General features: G+C 45.1%; 1 protein-coding gene across 2 annotated transcripts in view; it reads left to right on the top strand.

Annotated features, from left to right (window-relative positions):
* LOC119160937 (DNA mismatch repair protein Msh6) overlaps nucleotides 1-19,079 on the top strand; it is a 619,403-nt gene that overhangs the window by 341,069 nt on the left and 259,255 nt on the right. Inside the window, exons 20-21 of one of the 2 annotated variants that reach the window (XM_037413220.2) lie at nucleotides 237-345; nucleotides 16,923-17,171. In XM_037413220.2, coding sequence (XP_037269117.2) covers nucleotides 237-345; nucleotides 16,923-17,171 — 358 coding nt within the window. The remainder of the gene's footprint in view (nucleotides 1-236; nucleotides 346-16,922; nucleotides 17,172-19,079) is intronic. The other variant, XM_075880344.1, reaches the window with a different exon arrangement.

Below are 19,079 nucleotides of genomic sequence, written 5' to 3'. Positions count from 1 at the left end.
AGACACCACCCTGCCGAGCTCGTTTGGCAAGTAATACATATTTGTTCATAGCCAAGGTGTAGTGCAGGGGAAAGAAGGGGAAGCAAATGACAACTGGGGGTTATTCACATTACCTGAAACACTTGGCCAGATATCACTGTACTAACAGGATGGTGTGAGAAAGGATGAGGCTGTGCTTAGCATGGTATGTTTAGACAGCTTGCTTATAAAATTTTGTTATACTTCTGATGGTGCAGGATTCACAGCCAGAGCCTTGCACGAAACAGTTCTTCCCACCCAGACCAGCGTGCAATCCTGTACGAGGATACAGCCTACAACAAGCGCAAGATCGCCAATCTCCTTCAGGTAGATCATGTGTCTAGCCTTCATCCATTTCCATGAGCATTCTCAGTGCTTTGATATTTCATGTTTTTAAGTTCAACGAAGCCATTCGAAGTTCTGCATGTAGAAAAGTTAATGCCGAAAGTTCTGTGTTCTATGCATTAAGTAGACCTACCATTTTTACAAGGTTGTGTCAGTGAAGAAGGTTGGACTGTTAGACATAAAAGTTGTTACGTGATTTATTCATGCACAAACGTACTGGGAGGCTGAGGAACGTCAGCAGACTGAGGAACGTTAGCAGGCTAAAATCCAAGCAAGCTTGGGTTGCGCACTTATATCAGCAATGCTGCTGCTTGCCTTTCTGGCTGCTTTGTCGTCTTCTCGCATTGTTTCTTACATTGGCCCCCAGAGGAGAGCGTAGCCATGCTGGTGATTTAAGGCATAGTCACTATAGCGGGGTCATTATACGGCTTCAGGCGACTAACATCTACAATTTCTTGACCACGACGACATAAGTCAACAGACTGTGTCAAAAGTTCAATCTCATAATTGACTGGTGACGCACCGTAGAGAATGCGGTAGAGCCCGTGGTATTGAGCCAGTAATTTCAACAAAAGGCCAGGAGTGCTCGGTGGACATGTTGGTGTCACGAAGAGGGGAAAGCTTACGGGAGTAAAGTTCCAGGTTCGTACGGGAGTTCACACACCTCCACCAAATGTCACATGATTTATTCACGTACTGATAAAATGGGAGGCCGAGGAACATCAGCAGGCCGAAATCTAAGCAAGCCCAAACTTGAGTCGCGTGTGTATATCACCAACGTTGTGGCTTGCCTTGCTGGCTGCTTCGACGTCGTCTCACATTGTCCCCTACAAAGTCATTATTAGGCGAACTTGTGTCCAGAAAATAAAAAGTCAAGGTAAAAGTAATACTCACTGCACGCTGATAGCAGTGAGCACAGTTGCAGTCCTGAATAGTCTGACCATCAGGGAAACATATTGGCATTTATACATTGATAGGAAATTGTAGGATTATCGCAGAGGCTTGTGTTAGTTTGATAACAGTAAAGCACTCCTTCATGGTAACCTTGTTTCATATCTTTTTGTTTTTTGTCACTGTGAAATATGTAGAATGTGATACTGAACATGTCTCCCCTGCGGTAAAGCCTTCGAGGCATCGCAGGTATCCTGTAAATAAATAAATAAATAAATAAATAAACATAAACAAAGACAATATTAAAGTCAGGCTTATATTTGTAATAAACACACAAATTAGGCAAGAAGTACATGTGTTGCCCATTGACCTTTCATTTTTTCATTCACTGGCTCCTTAACTTTCATTCAGAGTTTAAAGTCTCTTTGGAATCAGTGTCATCGCCACATGATTGCCTGTAGGAACCAGCATTGTCATTTTTACAGTCCCAAAGAAGGTCATCTTCCATTCCGCCCAGTGTGTCTGCTATGCCAGTCTTCTTGAAGCTGTTGGTGACCACCTCTTTGGAGATCATGTGCTACTCCATGCTTCATCAATCCAAGAATACGGGACTTCTACACAAAGAGTCTCCTTTTCCTTTTCCACACTTGGAGTAAAATCGCTGTCATCTGCCGCCACCCACTTTGTGTACAGCCCCCGGATGTTGTCTTCGAGAGGCTGTAGCAGGCACTCTAGACACCCCAAGAAAACGGAATTTCCATGCACCACTTCTGAAACACGGCATGAACATTGTCGACGAGATAGTCTCGAAAGCTATTGAGCACAAGAAGGAAGCAGAAGCGCTCCTGTTCTTCGTTCCTGTGGGACTGTGCGGCTAGGCAGAGATGAGAGAGTGGAAGCGACACGTATCCCAAACAACTGAACTTTTATTTCTCCGTAGCTCTTGAAGAAAAGTCACATGGTTCCTCCCATGTGTGCCTTTAGCATCACACACAGAAGCGTCGTTTCGTGGCACTACAATACCGCCCCCACACTTCATCAAGTAAATAAGTCAGCAATGAGTGATGGTTCATAAGTTGATTCACAATGCAAGTCTTAGGCATCGTACACTTCGTGTGAACCTCTCGACAAGTGGTTGAGCCGGTTCAGTCTGCTCTGCTGGTCGTATTTGAGGCTATGGAACTTGACAAGATACACGCATTTCATGATTGCTGTCCACGTGTGCCGATTTTATGCGGTCTAATAAGACCACATCGTGCCAGCCACCTGTGCCGCTCGTCATCTACTTTTCTCCTCATTTCACCACCGTGGGCGGGAGTGAATGCTGTACGGCGTCGTGCCTTACAAACGCATGACAGTAGGAGAAGAGATCACTGTGGACGTGGACAGGTCATGGTGAAAAGAATGCTTCTGGGAGAGTTTGGGATGTGGCGATCTAAGGTGCGTGCGTGATTATTTCGCGGGCATTCTGCCATATGGCCACTTCTTTTTCTTTCCCATGCTTTGGTAACGGCACATGGCGATAGATGGCATTGTGAGAGTGTGCAGCATAGCTGGGAGCGACCTTTTCTCGACCAAAGTGTCAAAGTTCGCCATTGCCAGCTTCGACGTGCTCGCGGTCTTCCCTTTGTCGCGAACGTTCCGCGTGCGGGAGCCTTTGCTTTTCGGGTCCCTTGAGCGGACGTTGTACTGTTGTTTGGGGTGCCGCCAAAGACAATAAAGTGTTTGTTTATTACTGTCAATCGAACACTGTCTGTTTTGTCGTGCCGCAATCAACGCTTTGTTAATTGAGTGCATTCGGAGCGATGCGCTACACGTGAGTAGGTGACGGATACTTGGCCCTGTGGCTTGCTAAGCCTGAACTTGTGGTGATCTTGCGCTATGGTGAGTAGCGAGGTCACCACAGGGTCTATACTAATTTGGGATGATACGAATATTTTGCATGCTCTCTACGAATTTGTATCTTCAATGTTCTCTTGTATAAAATTTATTTCTTCAATTAACCAGGCCACATTTTCTTTTGCCTGGAAACAAGCTAAATGAATTCCAGTTCATAAAAGGTGGAGCACTTCATAAGTGGGTAACTACAGGCTCATCTCTCTTAAAAGTACCTGCTCTGAACTGCTTGAGCATATATTGTGCAAGCATCTCTCTGATTATTTAGACACTCACAATTTATTATCACCTGTGCAACATGGCTTTCGAAGATGATTGTCTACAGTAACGCGGTGTTACATGTGTAGATTAGCCCCGCCGTGGTGGTCTAGTGGCTAAGGTACGCGGCTGCTGACCCGCAGGTCGCGGGATCGAATCCCGGCTGCGGCGGCTGCATTTCCAATGGAGGCGGAAATGTTGTAGGCCTGTGTGCTCAGATTAGGGCGCACGTTAAAGAACCCCAGGTGGTCAAAATTTCCGGAGCCCTCCACTGCGGCGTCTCTCATAATCATATGGTGGTTTTTGGAGGTTAAACCCCACAAATCAATTAAATCAATCTAACGGATGGCTAATCTAACGGATGGCCAGGCGGTACTGACTACCTTGAACAGTAGGCCATCAGACCCACTAAGAACATGAGACATGTTGAGCTCTTTGCCCAGAACGAATTGCCTTTATTGTTTCCAAATCCCCCCCACCCCCCTCCACGCTGTGCCAGGCTTGCACGGCTCAACACAACTATCAGCGCCGCGTGGGGGCACTGCATTTGAGCCAAAATTGTAACTTTCCTCTTCTTCTTAGGAGGAAGACTACGGGGAGTACCTATTTACCGGTTTCCTAGTCCTCGTGCCACGTGGCAACTTCGACGTGCTAGGCGTAGGCACGACAGAGTCACTGTTCACATGCACACCACTGTTGAGCGCAGTTCTGTCACTCTCTGTGGCACAGCTACTCCCAGAGAAGCTAGTTCCAGGTAGCTGTTCCTGATGAGGCACTTCCGGAACGGCTGGTGCACGGAGAAGCGGCGGCTCAATCTGTGGTGGAGCTGCAGCGATAGCAGTTTCAGGAGAGGCCAATGTTTCTGTCTGCACAAGGCACAAGTGGTCGCTGTTTCGGTTTCCCAAGGTGCCATATTCAAAACGGACACTGGCTGATGACGGGAGTGACGTCCACAACACTGGCAGGCACCCAGGGTGTACCCCTGCGAAAGTTTTGTGCGTACATGTCATCACCTGGCTGCAGTTATGACGGGACTCTCTCTCAGCATACAACTTCTGCTTGAGTTGTTTTAAGAATACAGATGCCTGCAGGCTTGGCCTGAGGACATCCAACGGAGCCTTGAACATTCTTCCTGTCAAAAGTTCACACGGTGGCCGACCTGTCACTTCATGTGGTGTGGTCCTATAGTGGAACAGAAACCTGGAGATCTGCGTTTGGAAGGTCCCAGAACCAGACTTCTTCAGTTTGTTCTTCACACTTTGTACAACTCGTTCAGCTGCAACATTTGAGGCACGTTGATACGGCGGTACAAGCATGCGGCGTATTCTATTTCGAGTTAGAAACTCAAGGTACTGGGCACTGGTGAAGGCAGGACCGTTGTTGGAAACTATCACGTCAGGCAGGCCATGCTGAGCGAATGCTATTCTCAATGCAAAATGGTAGCTTCTGCAGATGTGGAAGACACAGGAAAGATTTCTATCCACTTCGAGAACGCATCCACAATAACCAAGTATGGGTGACCTAGGAATGGTTCCCCAATATCAATGTGAAGCCTTGACTATCGTCGCTGTGGAAAAGGCCACGGCGTCTGCTGAACCGGCTGTGCAGCTCGATGTCGAGTCTGGCACGTAGCGCAGCTCTTCACACTGTTGGCAATGTCATTGGCAATGCCTGGCCGCCAAACATAGCTCCTGGCAATCATCTTGCTCTTCTCGATACCCGGGTGGCTGTCATGAAGAACACCAAGAACTTAGGCCTGCAACGACTTTGAGATCACTACTCTTGATCCCCAGAGTAGGCAACCCTCATGGAGGCTGAGTTCTGCACTTCTGGTATTGAAAGGGTTCCACTCTGGTCCTATTGGGAGGCTTTTTCCTTTCAGAACAGGAAGAACAACATGGCTCAGAACTGGGTCATTTCGTGTGGCTTGGGCCGCAACACCTGGTGAAAGGAGTCTCGGATATGCCTCCTCTAGCAAGAAGATTTCAGTAGGTGGTGGTAATGCAGTAGTGTCAGTTGGGAGAGGCAGTATACTAAGAGCATCAGCGTGGCCGAGCTCTTTGCCAGGCTTGTATACAAGTTCGTACTTGTAAGCAGAAAGCTTCAGAGCCCACCTGACCACTCAAGGCGAAGCTTGCACGGGAATGGGCTTGTTGGTACCCAGCAGCCCAAGAAGTGGCTTGTGGTCAGTGTGTGCTTCGAATGAGATGCCCCACAATTACTGGTGAAACGGATCCACACCAAGCACTAAAGCCAGTGCCTCCTTGTCGAGTTGACTGTAGTTTTGTTCTGCTTTTGACAAGCTCCTCGAGGCAAAAGCAATGGGATGTTCCCCGCTATCAGCATCTTTGTGCGCCAGAACTGCACCTATACGATAAGGCGATGCGTCACAACTGAGACAAACAGGCCTGGCAGGGTTGAAATGCACAAGAACTGGAGCTGATGTCACGAAGTGCTTGCAGGCATTGAGTGCATCTTGTTGTTCATGTCCTCACTCCCACTTCTTCTCTTCACAAAGAAGCAAGTGCAGTAGACGGAGTGACGAAAGATTGGGTAAGAAGTGCCTGTAGAAGTTTACAAGTCCCAAGAAACTCTGAAGTTCCCTGACATCTTGAGCCACAGGAGCATGCAAAATGGCTGCTACCTTATCAACATTCGGGGAAAGAGCTTCCTTGCTGATGATGTGCCCGAGATACTCAACTTGTGGCACGAAGAAATGACATTTTTCAAGTTTCAGCTTGAGGCCAGATTCCGGAAGCTTGTTAAGCACAGCACAAAGGTTGCGAAGGTGCTCAGCATCATTTGTGCCAGTCACAAGAATGTCGTCGAAATAGACTACTACATGGGGCAGTCCCCTGAACAAGTTCTCCATCTCGCGCTGAAATATGGCTGGAGCAAATGAGACACCAAAAGGCAACCGGATGTACTGAAATAACCTCATATGCGTCGAAATGGTGACGTACTTCCTACAGGCCTCGTCAAGGAGAACTTTCTGGTACGCATCTCGCAAATCCAATTTTGGGAATTTCTCACCTCCAGCAAGCACAGTCCACAGGTCCTCGATTCTTGGAATGGGGTACTGCTCCACTGTTGCCACTGGGTTTATGGTGACACCAAAATCTCCACAGATTCTGATGCGTCCATCCCTTTTGGTCACAGGAACAATAGGTGCAGCCCACTTTGCTGTCTTGACTGGAACAAGAATGGAATCTCTTCTTAGTCTATGAATTTCTTGAGTTACTCCATCTGTCAAAGCGTACGGAAGTGGACGTGGCTTGAAGAACCGAGGCGAAGCATCTGAAGGAACATGTAGAGAAGCTTTAGCACCCTTGATTGTACCCAGGCCTTCTTCAAACACTTCGGTGTAGTCTTTGACTAGGTGTTTGACCTCGAAAAGTGCGTGGATGTTCACTTCAACGTCGGAGACGCCGATGCCCAGCTCACTCATCCAGTTGCGTCCAAGAAAAGTGGGTGATCTGTCTCCGGTCAGAAAAATAGGTAGGTCGGCCTCCCTGCCATGAAACTTCACACTGAGGTCAGCTTTGCCCTGAACCTTTTTCAGTTCCCCGGAATAGCTTCGCAGAAGCACTTGTCACGGCTACACGGGAACCAAAGGCAAAAGCTGAAGAAGTCGCAGCTTGGCCATGACTGAGACACTTGCACCCGTGTCCACTTCCATTCATGATAATAAGGGCTGCAGCGCGAGCACGAAGGTGCTAAAAGGAAAGTGAAATGAAAGGCGAGGCAAGGAAACGAAGAGGACAACACGAGCGCTGACTACCAACTGAATTTTATAATTCGCAGCACACATGATAATATATACAACAGGCAATCTATTAATAGCAAACGTGAGCAACGTGACATATTCTGGGGAAGCGTCTGATAAAAAGAAGGTACAATGATAAAATGGCTAACCCTTATCTAAAAGCACGAACTCTTTGTCATGCAAGGCCACCGAAGGTTGGCTCACGCATTCGTCACCATGTTTTCTAATAAAATATGCCTCAGCTATTTCATGAGTTACTTTGTCCATGTGGCGTGCCAGTACACTCACGCCCGGAAGTCGAGGCTGGCAACCGCAGCTTTTACAGTGCAGAACGAGGTTTGAACTAATTCCTTTGCATACATCATTCATATGTTCTCCTAACCTTTTATTAATGCACCGCCCAGTTTGGCCTATATATCAACGACCGCACCTTAAAGGAAGCATGTAAACAACGCCAAATGCGCAATCTACAAATTTATTTATGTGTTTTACGGCGCATGTCCAACTTTTTTTTGGTGATTCCACTGAGGCGCTCATCCGTCATCCTGCAAATCTGGCTTACTTTGCACGGGGCTGATAAAACTACATCCACACCATATCTCGAGCCTACCTTCTTCAAACCATGAGATATATTGTGGAAGTATGGGATGACTGCAACTCTTTTTCGCTCTTTATATTCTTCTGCCTTTTCTTGTTTTCGTTTGATTTTCTGCAACAAAGCTTTTCACACTGAAGGAATAACAGATTTTGGAAATCCCGCTGACAGAAGTCTGTTAATCTGCATTGTTACACTATCAGTCATCTTGTGTAAGCATGACTTAGATAAGCCAGCACTTACAGCCGACGAAGCAATAGCTCTCTTGACCAGTTTTGTGTGGCAGGAAGCATAGTTTAACAAGGTTTTAACACTTCGCGGTAATATTAATATCTAAGAACCTCAGTGATCCCTGTTGGGGAACTTCGCAAGTGAAGTCTAGCCCACCTCCATGTGTTTTAAAAGCACTCAATACAAGTTCAGCCGGGTTTTTTCTATTCCTTACGGAAGGCAGCAGAAAAATTAGTCGTCCACATATCTGAAAGCGGTTTGCACCAAGTCTACGAGTTTTTCATTGAGGATTGTGTCAATCTTGGCAAGAAAAATGTCAGAACCGGGGCGACCCTTGACCCAATGCAAACTCCCTTACGTTGTCTATAAAGAGACCCTCCCCACAAAACAAAAGTGGAGTTCAAGTAGAAAAGCAAAAGTTCCATGAAAGAATTAACACTGATGCCACTATCATTAATGAACAGATCTTCATGATTATCCTTGGTTATACAATCTCTAACATAATTTAACAATGTGCTCTGAGGAATGGTCGTCACCGGGAGAGAGCGTACCGACAGTGGTACTACCAGTCTGAGTTGGCAACTGAGTCTTTGTGGAATCGTGTGCGGCCTCTCCTGCCAAGACGAAGCAGGCGTTCCGGACCAGCGGGGGACGTTCATCAACCTGGGTGACACGCCTATTCCTGAGAAGTTTCAACAGACGCTTCGTTTGGGACCGAGGTTCAGCCTGGAACCTTCCCTCCAAGGAGCTGAAAAGGTGGCTCTCGCTAGGAATGTGTCAGCCAGTGTGCCTGAAGATGAACGGTGTCGGTGCACTTCGGAATGCATTGACGTCCTCGTGAGAAGTGAGTGTCGATCAAGATCGGTCATGTGTTTAAAACCACTCTCTAGGTTCTTGTCCATGAATAATTTGCGTGTTCTTCAAGCGGATAAGTAAGGTGTTTTCGTTATTCTACACAATGATGTCTTTTTGCGAAAAGCGTCACAGGCTGTTGTGAAACACTTTGTACAAGTTACAGCAAAAAGTTCAAATATCAAGAAAGATGCTGTAGCTCGCCTCCAGGCTGTGAATTTGCTAGGTTTAGCCCGTAGCGTAAGAAAGGCTACTTCCCAAGAATTGTCTATTTTTTTCATTATTAAGAGTCATAAGCCGGAACAACATTTGCGTGCTATTGTTTCTGAAAGAAGAACCTGGAAGAAGCTTCTGGGAGGTTATTTGCAGAAACATCTATCTAGTTTAGTTTTGGATTACCCCTACGGCGTCCGTAATTCGCAAGAAGTTGTCAGATACCTCGAGGATCATAATCCAATTGGGTGCCCTGTTTCAAGTATCGATGTTGTAGATTTGTATTACTCCATTCCTCAAAGCACATTGTTAAATTTGGTTAGAGATTGTATAACCAAGGATAATCATGATGATCTGTTCATTAATGATAGTGGCATCAGTGTTAATTCTTTCATGGAACTTTTGCTTTTCTACTTGAACTCCACTTTTGTTTCGTAGGGAGGGTCTCTTTATAGACAACGTAATGGAGTTTGCATTAGGTCAAGGGTCGCCCCGGTTCTGACATTTTTCTTGCCAAGATTGACACGATCCTCAATGAAAAACTCGTAGATTTGGTGCAAACCGCTTTCAGATATGTGGACGACTATTTAATTTTTCTGCTGCCTTCCGTAACGAATAGGAAAAATCCGGCTGAACTTGTATTGAGTGCTTTTAAAACACATGGAGGTGGGCTAGACTTCACTTGCGAAGTTCCCCAACAGGGATCACTGAGGTTCTTAGATATTAATATTACATTGTTTCCAAATCACGTATGCTGGGAATACCAACCGCGAAGTGTTAAAACCTTGTTAAACTATGCTTCCTGCCACACAAAACTGGTCAAGAGAGCTATTGCTTCGTCGGCTGTAAGTGCTGGCTTATCTAAGTCATGCTTACACAAGATGACTGATAGTGTAACAATGCAGATTAACAGACTTCTGTCAGTGGGATTTCCAAAATCTGTTATTTCTTCAGTGTGCGAAGCTTTGTTGCAGAAAACAAACAAAAACAAGAAAAGGCAGGAGGAAATAAAGAGCGAAAAAGAGTTGCAGTCATCACACTCCACAATATATCTCATGGTTTGAAGAAGGTAGGCACGAGATATGGTGTGGATGTAGTTTTATCAGCCCCGTGCAAAGTAAGCCAGATTTGCAGGATGACGGATGAGCGCCTCAGTGGAATCACCAAAAAAAGTTGGACATGCGCCGTAAAACACATAAATAAATTTGTAGATTGCGCAGTTGGTGTTGTTTACATGCTTCCTTTAACGTGTGGTCATTGTTATATTGCCAAACTGGGCGGTGCATTAATAAAAGGTTAGGAGAACATATGAATGATATATGCAAAGGAATTAGTTCAAACCTCGTTCTGCACTGTAAAAGCTGCAGGTGCCAGCCTCGATTTCCGGGCGTGAGTGCACTGGTATGCCACATGGACAAAGTAACTCGTGAAATAGCTGAGGCGTATTTTATTAGAAAACATGGTGACGGATGCGTAAGCCAATCTTCGGTGGCCTTGCATGACAAAGATTTCGCGCTTTCAGATAAGGGTTAGCCATTTTATCATTGTACCTTTTTTTTTATCAGACCCTTCTCCAGAATATGTCACGTTGCTCATGTTTGTTGTTAATAAATTGCCTGTTGTGTATATTATCATGTGTGCTGCGAATAATAAAATTCAGTTGGTAGTCAGCACTCGTGTTGTCGTCTTTGCTTTCCTTGCCTCGCCTTTCGTTTCACTTTCCTTCTAGTACCTTCGTGCTCGCGCTGCACCCCTTAATATCATGAATTCCAACCAACTAGCCCAAATAGCCGTTCTTCTTCAGTCCACTTCCATGCGGAGCGGCTTGCCGCAAACGTCAACAGTGACGGTGAAAGGCAGAGGCGGTGTGGCATAGTCGACCGGCCACATGTAAAAAACTTTATGCGATGGAGTGGTAGCGGCGTCCTGCTTGCGTACAGTAATAACACGATGACGGTTACTCGATGACGTTGAACTGTAAGTCGAGAACGAACGTGCCTTGGTAGGGCTGTTGGTTTGGGCTTGGCTGTCGCTACGTCTCGAATTGCACACCTTTGCCAAATGACCTCGTTTGTGGCAGTAATTGCAAATTGGAGAAAGCGCTGCTTGTGTTTACTTGCGCTATCTTACCTGCGTTCCTTTTGGCTGCTTCCATTGCCAGGGCGGTCTGCACAGCGTCGTCGAAGGTGAGGTCTGGTTTTTTCAGAAGTCTTGTCTGGACATCCACATTGTTTATGCCACACACGACACGGTCGCGGAGCATGTTTTCAAGTTCAGCCCCGAAGTTGCAGTGCTCGGACAGGCTTTTTAGTGCTCGGAATAAATTTCTGACGGATTCCCCTTCCACGCAAACGCACGAGTTGAAATGAAAACGCTGCACAACGGCAGAGGGCTTTGGACATAATAGCTTCCAAGAGCTTGAAGAATCTCGTCCAGCATCTTGTCACTGAGCTTGGCGGGCTTGACCTAATCGTTGAGCAAAGCATAAGTTTTCTGCCTGCAGCAGCTGATGAACACGGCAGTACGCTTGTTTGGGGTGACATCATTCGCCAGGAAAAATGCTTTGAGCCGGTCCACGTAACAGGGACAGTCGTCTCCTCCCTCCTCGAACCGCTCGAGGTTGCCGAAACTTGGCCTAGTGAACAGATGGCAGAACGTTGCGGGAACGAAGACTTACATGAAACTTCCTTTCATCCTCGTTGCCAGTTGTTACATGTGTAGATTAGCAGATGGTCAGGCGGTACTGACTACCGTGAACAGTAGGCCATCAGGCCCGCGAAAAACATGAGACATGTTGAGCCCTTTGCCCAGAACGAACTGTCTTTATTGTTTCCAAAACCAAACCCCCCCCCCCCCCCCCCCCCCGCTGTGCAAGACTTGCACAGCTCAACGCAACTATCAGCGCCGCGTGGGGGCGCTGCATTTGAGCCGACATTGTAACACGCAGCTTGTCATAGTTCACGATCTTGAGCAACCGCCGAAAATAGGTTGATCTAATCTTCTTAGATTTTTCCAATGCCTTTATAAGGTCTCGCATCTCAAATTCTTACTATAAGCAAATGAATTATTGAGAAATTGAAATATTACTCAATGGTTCACTTCATACCTCTTTTCTTGTACATAGTATGTAGAAATAAATAAACTTGATCGACGTCGAGACCCGTTCTATCCGGCAGGCCCCAAGGCAGTCTTTTGGGGCCCCTTCTGTTTCTTATTTAGAAGCGAAGCTTCTCTTAGTCAAACCTTGTTGTGTGTCAGGCATAACCAATAGTACCTCTCGAACAGTAGAATAGATGGCGCTGCCTCATAAAAGTACCTAAAGTAACTGTATATGTTCATTATGGGAGCAGAGTAGCGCATAAATCTGTCATCTCCTTGGTTAGCAAGCATAGTTACCGCAGGTCGCAGGATCGAATATCGGCTGTGGCGGATGCATTTTTAATAGAAGCGAAAATGCTGTAGTCTGTGTGCTCAGATTTGGGTGCACATCAAAAACCTGGCGGTCGGAATTTCTGGAGCCCTCCACTACTGCATCTCTTACAATCATATGGTGGTTTTGGGATGTTAAACCCCACATATTAATCAATCAAGCCACCATAGTTACGAGACGAAGCCGCGCTCTGTTTTTGTAGGGGATTTGCTCAAGCCTGTCGCCGGTCGACGAAACACCGAAAGACGAAACACCTGCTTTGGGACAGTGCCACAGGAATTCAACAGCGTTGTTTATTCGGCCCAGTAACGCAAAGCACAATGGCGTAGCGTAGTGCCGAATAAATGCACCGCCGCTGCACATTCAAGTGGTGCCAGCTATGGATGATGAGCAACAACTTATAAACACAAAATGTAGGTCTTCTGGAAATTCAAAGAAGAGCCCAATATGCCTTCAGCATTGATTATTTCAGTATGTTTTTCGAAAATGGTGCCGAATCGACGCGAATGCTTTGCTGTCGAAGCTTAAGGGCATCAATCTAAAGCGAATATTAGCACCAGTTTGTAGCTAATGAACTGCAAAGCGCACAGTGGACACTTGATGCATTCTAGGTAGCATATACAGTTGCTCTAGAAGTAGATACAAACTGCAGTTGCGCGAGTATATTCTAGATGGCACCATGCTGCTACTTTCCGATTGGCTGCTGTGCGAGCTGTGCCTGGTTGCACAAAGAACGAGTGCCTCTCTCAGTCTCCTGGATCGTTATCGTGCATGTCAGATCATTAGTAGGGCATGGACTCCCTTGGATCGCCGCCCTACTTATCAGATCGCTAATGGGGCATGGATGAAGAGAAGCGGCAGGCGTGGAGGGCTGTGACCAGACAGACAGACAGATGGACAGACGCATGCACAGATGGACCGACGAACGGATGCATGCACGGACAGATGGACCCAGGAATGGATGCATGCACGGACGGACACTTTGTCCTATTCATCATCATTCACTATAAATGACCTGCCCTCAGATTTGTTTCTTCTACTTAGATTGTTTGCAGATGACTGCATTATATATAACAAGACCACGTCCCTGAGAGACCAGTGAGACCTGAATAACAAACAAAAAATTTTTGCTTTAGTGTAATGAATGGCAGATGTCCTTAAACCCTGTAAAATCGGTTTGCATGAATGTAACAAGAAAAAAGATACCTTTGTAACTTAATTACAATATTGGTCCCTATGAGCTAAGTATGGTAACAGAATATAAGTATTTAGGGCTAATATTTACACCAGACTTGAGGTGGAACACTGCATCATCTGTAGAAAGGCAAATAAAACTCTGTGGGACCTGAGGCAAAGGTTGCACGGCACAACAACCAAAGTGAAAAATCTGGCATACAGAATGTCAGTACGACCAATAATCAAATATTGTAAGATAGTATGAGCCTCCACACTACTGCCAACCGATACAAACTCGACAAAGTTCAAAGGATTGCTTCTAGGTTCATATTTAATAAATATCAATGCATGCACTCTGCCCTCCAAACTTTGCAACTGTGTAAACCTTCCGCCTTAGAACTAAGTAGGACCATTTAAAGTTTCTATTCATTATTTGTAATCAGGTTAAAATGAACTCATTAGATTTCGTTGTGATTTCTCCAGATCCGCACTTAGACAAAGACACAGTTTGTATATACAGCTGCTAGCCATTTGATAGGGCACATTTTCAATACAGCTTTTTTCCGAGTGCAAATTAAGAGTGAAATAAATTACTAAGCCCAGTCGTGATGCTTTCCGTCACAGATTTTTCTGCAGCTTTAGAATCACTCATTTTCTCTGAAAGATGTGTCATAACACTTAATTCTATTAATTTTATTCTTGTCTGCACGATAGCAATCTATTTTCCTCTGTAAATTTTTGTTTTCAATGCGCAGAATGTAAGTATACATGCCTGTGTTTCATTTTTGCAACTTAGGAGTGTGGCAGCTTGGGCTAGTTGGTATGGCATGACGATAGTTATAGCGCGAAAACAAAACGACGACACAGAGACAAGGACATGAAAGACACGAAAGACACTAGCGCTCGTGTCTTTCGTGTCCTTCTTGTCTCTGTGTCGTCGTTTTGTTTTCACGCTATAACTATCTTCATTTTTGCACATAATGTAAGTGTAAGTGCCTTTGTTTGTAGCTATATTTTGTAGTGTAATTCGTGTCCATTTTATTATCTTTTTTTGCTCAAATTTCAGGATAAAATTGTATGCCATCTTGTAAAATTATGTGTTTTCCACTCCTCTGAAAACCCCCACTTTGGGTTGACAGTATTAATTAAACAAACAAAACAAACATTTTCCCAACAGGAGTAGAACATAGAACAGGGCAACACAAAAGCTTGCCTAGAAGGGAACATGCCGCGGAAGGGGGGCAAAAAAAAAAAAGCCAAATGGAAGCGGAAGATTTTCTGTACATTTTAATCACATGAAATGAAAACCACATATGCGCCACTAGCATTCCCATCAGAGGAAATGGAAACCACATATGCGCCACTAGCATTCCCATCAGAGGATTCAGGTGCATTGTCATCGCCCTCACATCATGCCGCCTGTGCAAATCGTATCTGTTTGCCGGGAAATGCAATGAATTGTCATGTGCCATTTTCATTACGAAAATGCAGAACAAAGAGTCATTTTGCACACTAAATATAGCTTGGTCATGTTGTTTTTTTCATCTTGAAACGTTTGCACTGGCACACTGGGACCCAGAAGAGAACACAAACGGGCACAATCTAACAACTGGTTTATTATTTTTTTAATATTCGCTTAATACCACTCAGTTCAGTGCAATATGGTCACTAAAAATTATTTGAAATGAAACTAAGGTGTATTAAGTGAATGATTTAAAAAAATATAAACCAGTTGTTAGACTGTGCCCGTTTGTGTTCTCATTTGTGTGCCCGTGTGCCTGCGCAAACATTTCAAAACAGATATGTTCCAATTAGGCCTAATCATAGTTTGGCTTGTTTCTGTCTTTTCTTGTTTGCCCGAGGCTTGTGATCATGTGTATAATAAATGGTGATTTTTAGCTGGATGTCTTTCAGGAAAAAAACACTGGGGCCTGAGAAAAAAAAATATCTGAACCCCAAAGAAGAGCTTGCAGACCTTCATAAGCAACTTGGCGTGTATCGGCTTTGTCATAGTAGCAGTATGCGATGGAGGCATATAGAAAAGTGGTAGAAAAGTCAGTAAAACAGCCTTTCAGAATGTGAACACCTAGAAGGATTAATGTGAACACCTAGAAGGGCATAGCATTTGGTTTTGGGGGGGCACTTCTGATAATTTGAACAAATGATTTTGGCCTCTTTGATTTCGTCTTAAGGGGGCAGACTGGTCTTAGACATTTTTTGTTCATTTCTTCAGTGATCTTGATCAAACTGCACTGGATTATGCATTTTTTTTCTGCTGATTTCAAATATTTATTTAGTTTTCCAGTCACTGAGCTTCTTCCTGCAGTAACTTGAATTTACCGCCTATTATTTAAGGCCGCCATAGCAATAAAGGTGCCTAATTAAAAGTGATATTTAAAATATACCAACATACACTAATGACGATAGATTGAAAGCATGCAAAAAAATTTTTTTTCTGGGGGGGGGGGGGGCATTCTTGGTTATTTGACAGCAAAATGAACTAAGCATTTTCAAAAGCAGTTAAATTGTGTTACAGATTTGATGTGTAATTAATTTAAAAAGCTTGTGCCCTAAATTCTGCTCCAATACTTGCATTCTACACACATACAGGTTTCCATTGTAAAAAGAATTATTGTTGTACCTGCCTAGCTGCAGAGATATTGAGGCACCAAAATTGAACAGTCGTAAATTTACTTTTTTGAGAAAAGTGTAAAAAACTAAGAACACACAGCTTCAAAAAGCAACCATCATGGTGCGCATGTTTTGCAATTGTAATAAAGGTGCTCATAAATTTTTAGCAGAATTTCCAACACAGGTGCCGGCAGATTATAAAGAAGCCTCGAAGTCCCATTTTTTTGCAGGTTCTGCATGTTAATGGCACCAAGAATCTGGACAGTTGGAATGACATTACAGAAAAATAACCACTTCTTGGTGTGCGAAATTTTGTAGAGAGATAGAAAAATACTTGCAGAAACCAAATATGTCAATTTAAAAAAAATGAATTTTTTCGCTACTTTTTGGTCCCGCAAGACCAGTCTGCCCCCTTAAAGGGAAGGGAGTCTACCGTGTTCATGTGTCTGAAATGAAGCTCACTTCTTTCATGTATTGTGCAATTTGAAACCAGCTTTTCGAATGAGCTCCTCGGCACAAAATCGTTTGCTTCAAAGTGAAAATTTCGCCGCTCCTGAATAGGCAGGGATGCGTTTTCTGAAGTTTTACTATTTACAGCCACAGCCTCTTTGTTGTTGCAGGCCCTTGGAGGATTCCAAAAGGCTGCACAAGTGGCCCCCCTCTGGGCAGACGCACTGTCGTCACTGACATCGCATACGCTGGCCAAATGTCTTTCAGTGGGCCCCGAGGCTGGCCAATTTCCAGACTTGGCTGATGCGCTCGAGTTTTTTGAGAAGGCTTTCGACCATGAGCAAGCTCGGAAGGAGGGGCGAGTGACGCCCATGTCTGGTGTAGATGACGAGTATGATGAGGCCATGCAAAGCGTCAAGGTACCAATATGCTTTATCCTTTTTGTTTACTTGGTCCCAACATTTATCAAGCCGAAAGTATTACTTGTTCCTATTTAGAGATTTCATAGAGACATTATTTGGCATGAAAGCTGAAATGAATAATACACAAATTTTCAAAATTATGACATTGAAAATAGTGAGAGGCCAGTATAAATTTCAGGGGTGATGTGAAAGAGGTAACAAGGAAACATGGCATTGAAAAGACCTATGCCATGACCAGTGGTGGTCCAACTGTGTCAGTTGTTCCATTTCGCGACAATTTTGTGTTTCTGCTTCTTTCTGTGCACATGGGAGTACAGCTTGCGCCAACTACACTGAAGTTCACTAGTCCACCTGTTTACATGGCATCGGACCATTTACGTCCTAGAACTATTCTTCCTCATCCATGTTTTGTACATACGTTTTAAATATAAATGTTTTGTTTCCCTCTGGCTGTCTTCTGCCTTGCCACTGCCTGGATGCTCCCTGCCCGGAGTTGGCCCTCGGGACATTCTACCCTAGAGACTGTGGGGCCTCTTGTGACAGTAGGAAAAGGTCCGAGCAAGTCGAGGTCAATGCAAAAAATATTACCGGTAGACTGTCGATAGGTTTGAGCAGACCAGCCTGAGGGAGAGCGGAACGTTTGCGACATTAACAGAGCTCGCAAGTAGCGACATTCAGTCGAACCCACTTATAACGATCTATTGGTTATATTGACCATATTTCGGTGTGTTTCTGATTTTCTTTTGCTATCTTTTGAAACTGAATCCAGATACAGCAAACATTTTTTAAACCCTCCGACTTTTATAACTGTTAGTGCACCTTTAGCAGTGAGCCGAAGTCACGTTTTTTGGGGAAAACGTAAAGGTAAAGCCGACCAGCTGTCAAGCGGAGTTAACCGGTGAGGACTGACGTAGGACTCAGTAGGGGCCTTCGTACTTCAGCAGTACCTTCATGGAAAGACCAGGAGCGGATGAGGGAATGCGAAGCCATACCAACGTGCCAGGCGGATATGACCAAGGAGGCAGCTTTTCATCGTGGCGGTCCTTCTGGTACGCTTGATATCACGCGGTTAAGAAACGTGCGAGTCACCTGGAATCTTCCGCATAGGTGGCAACTTCGGATAGAGTTGTGGACTCTGAAGCGTCCAGGTGGTACAAGAGAATGGTGTCCATGAATGAGGAAGGTTCGCGCCCGTAGAGGAGGAAGAACGGAGAGAATCCTGTTGTAGACTGGGTGGCGCTATTGTAAGCGTAACAAAGGGGAGTATGCGTTCTTAGGTGGTGTGGTCAGCGGACACGTACATAGACACCATGTCGCCCAGTGTGCGGTTAAACCGTTCGGTCATTCCATTCGTTTGCGGATGGTACACTCTGGTTGTCCGATGCACAAGGTTGCATTCACAAAGTAGGGCTTGTACGGCTTCCGAAAGAAATGGACGTCCGCGGTCGCAGAGTAGCTCACGAGGCGCGCCATGGTGAAGAACAAGATTGTGAAGGATAAACAAGTCAACCTCACGTGATGTGGCCTCTGGCAGTGCAGGAGTTTCAGCATAGCGTGTCAAGTGATCGATAGCGACCAACACCCAGCGGTTCCCGTCAGGAGTGTAGGGAAGGGGACCGTACAAGTCAATTCCGATGTGGTAAAAAGGTCGGAATAAGCAAGGCAACAACTGCAGTTGTCCATTGGCTATGTTCAGTTGGCTTTTTCGGTGTTGACATTTGGAACACGAACGTACGTACTGTGGGATAAATCGGTACATTCCGTGCCAATAGTACCGCAGCCGGATGCGGGCATACGTTTTTATCACACCGGCATGGCCGCATTGAGGATCCGCCTGAAAGGAGTCGCAGATAGCAACATGTTGGTGGCAAGGGATTGCAAGCAACCACTTGCGGCAGTCGGGAA

Source organism: Rhipicephalus microplus, chromosome X (genome assembly GCF_043290135.1).
Source record: "Rhipicephalus microplus isolate Deutch F79 chromosome X, USDA_Rmic, whole genome shotgun sequence".
NCBI lineage: Eukaryota > Metazoa > Arthropoda > Arachnida > Ixodida > Ixodidae > Rhipicephalus > Rhipicephalus microplus.
This window is presented reverse-complemented; position numbering and strand designations above follow the sequence as displayed.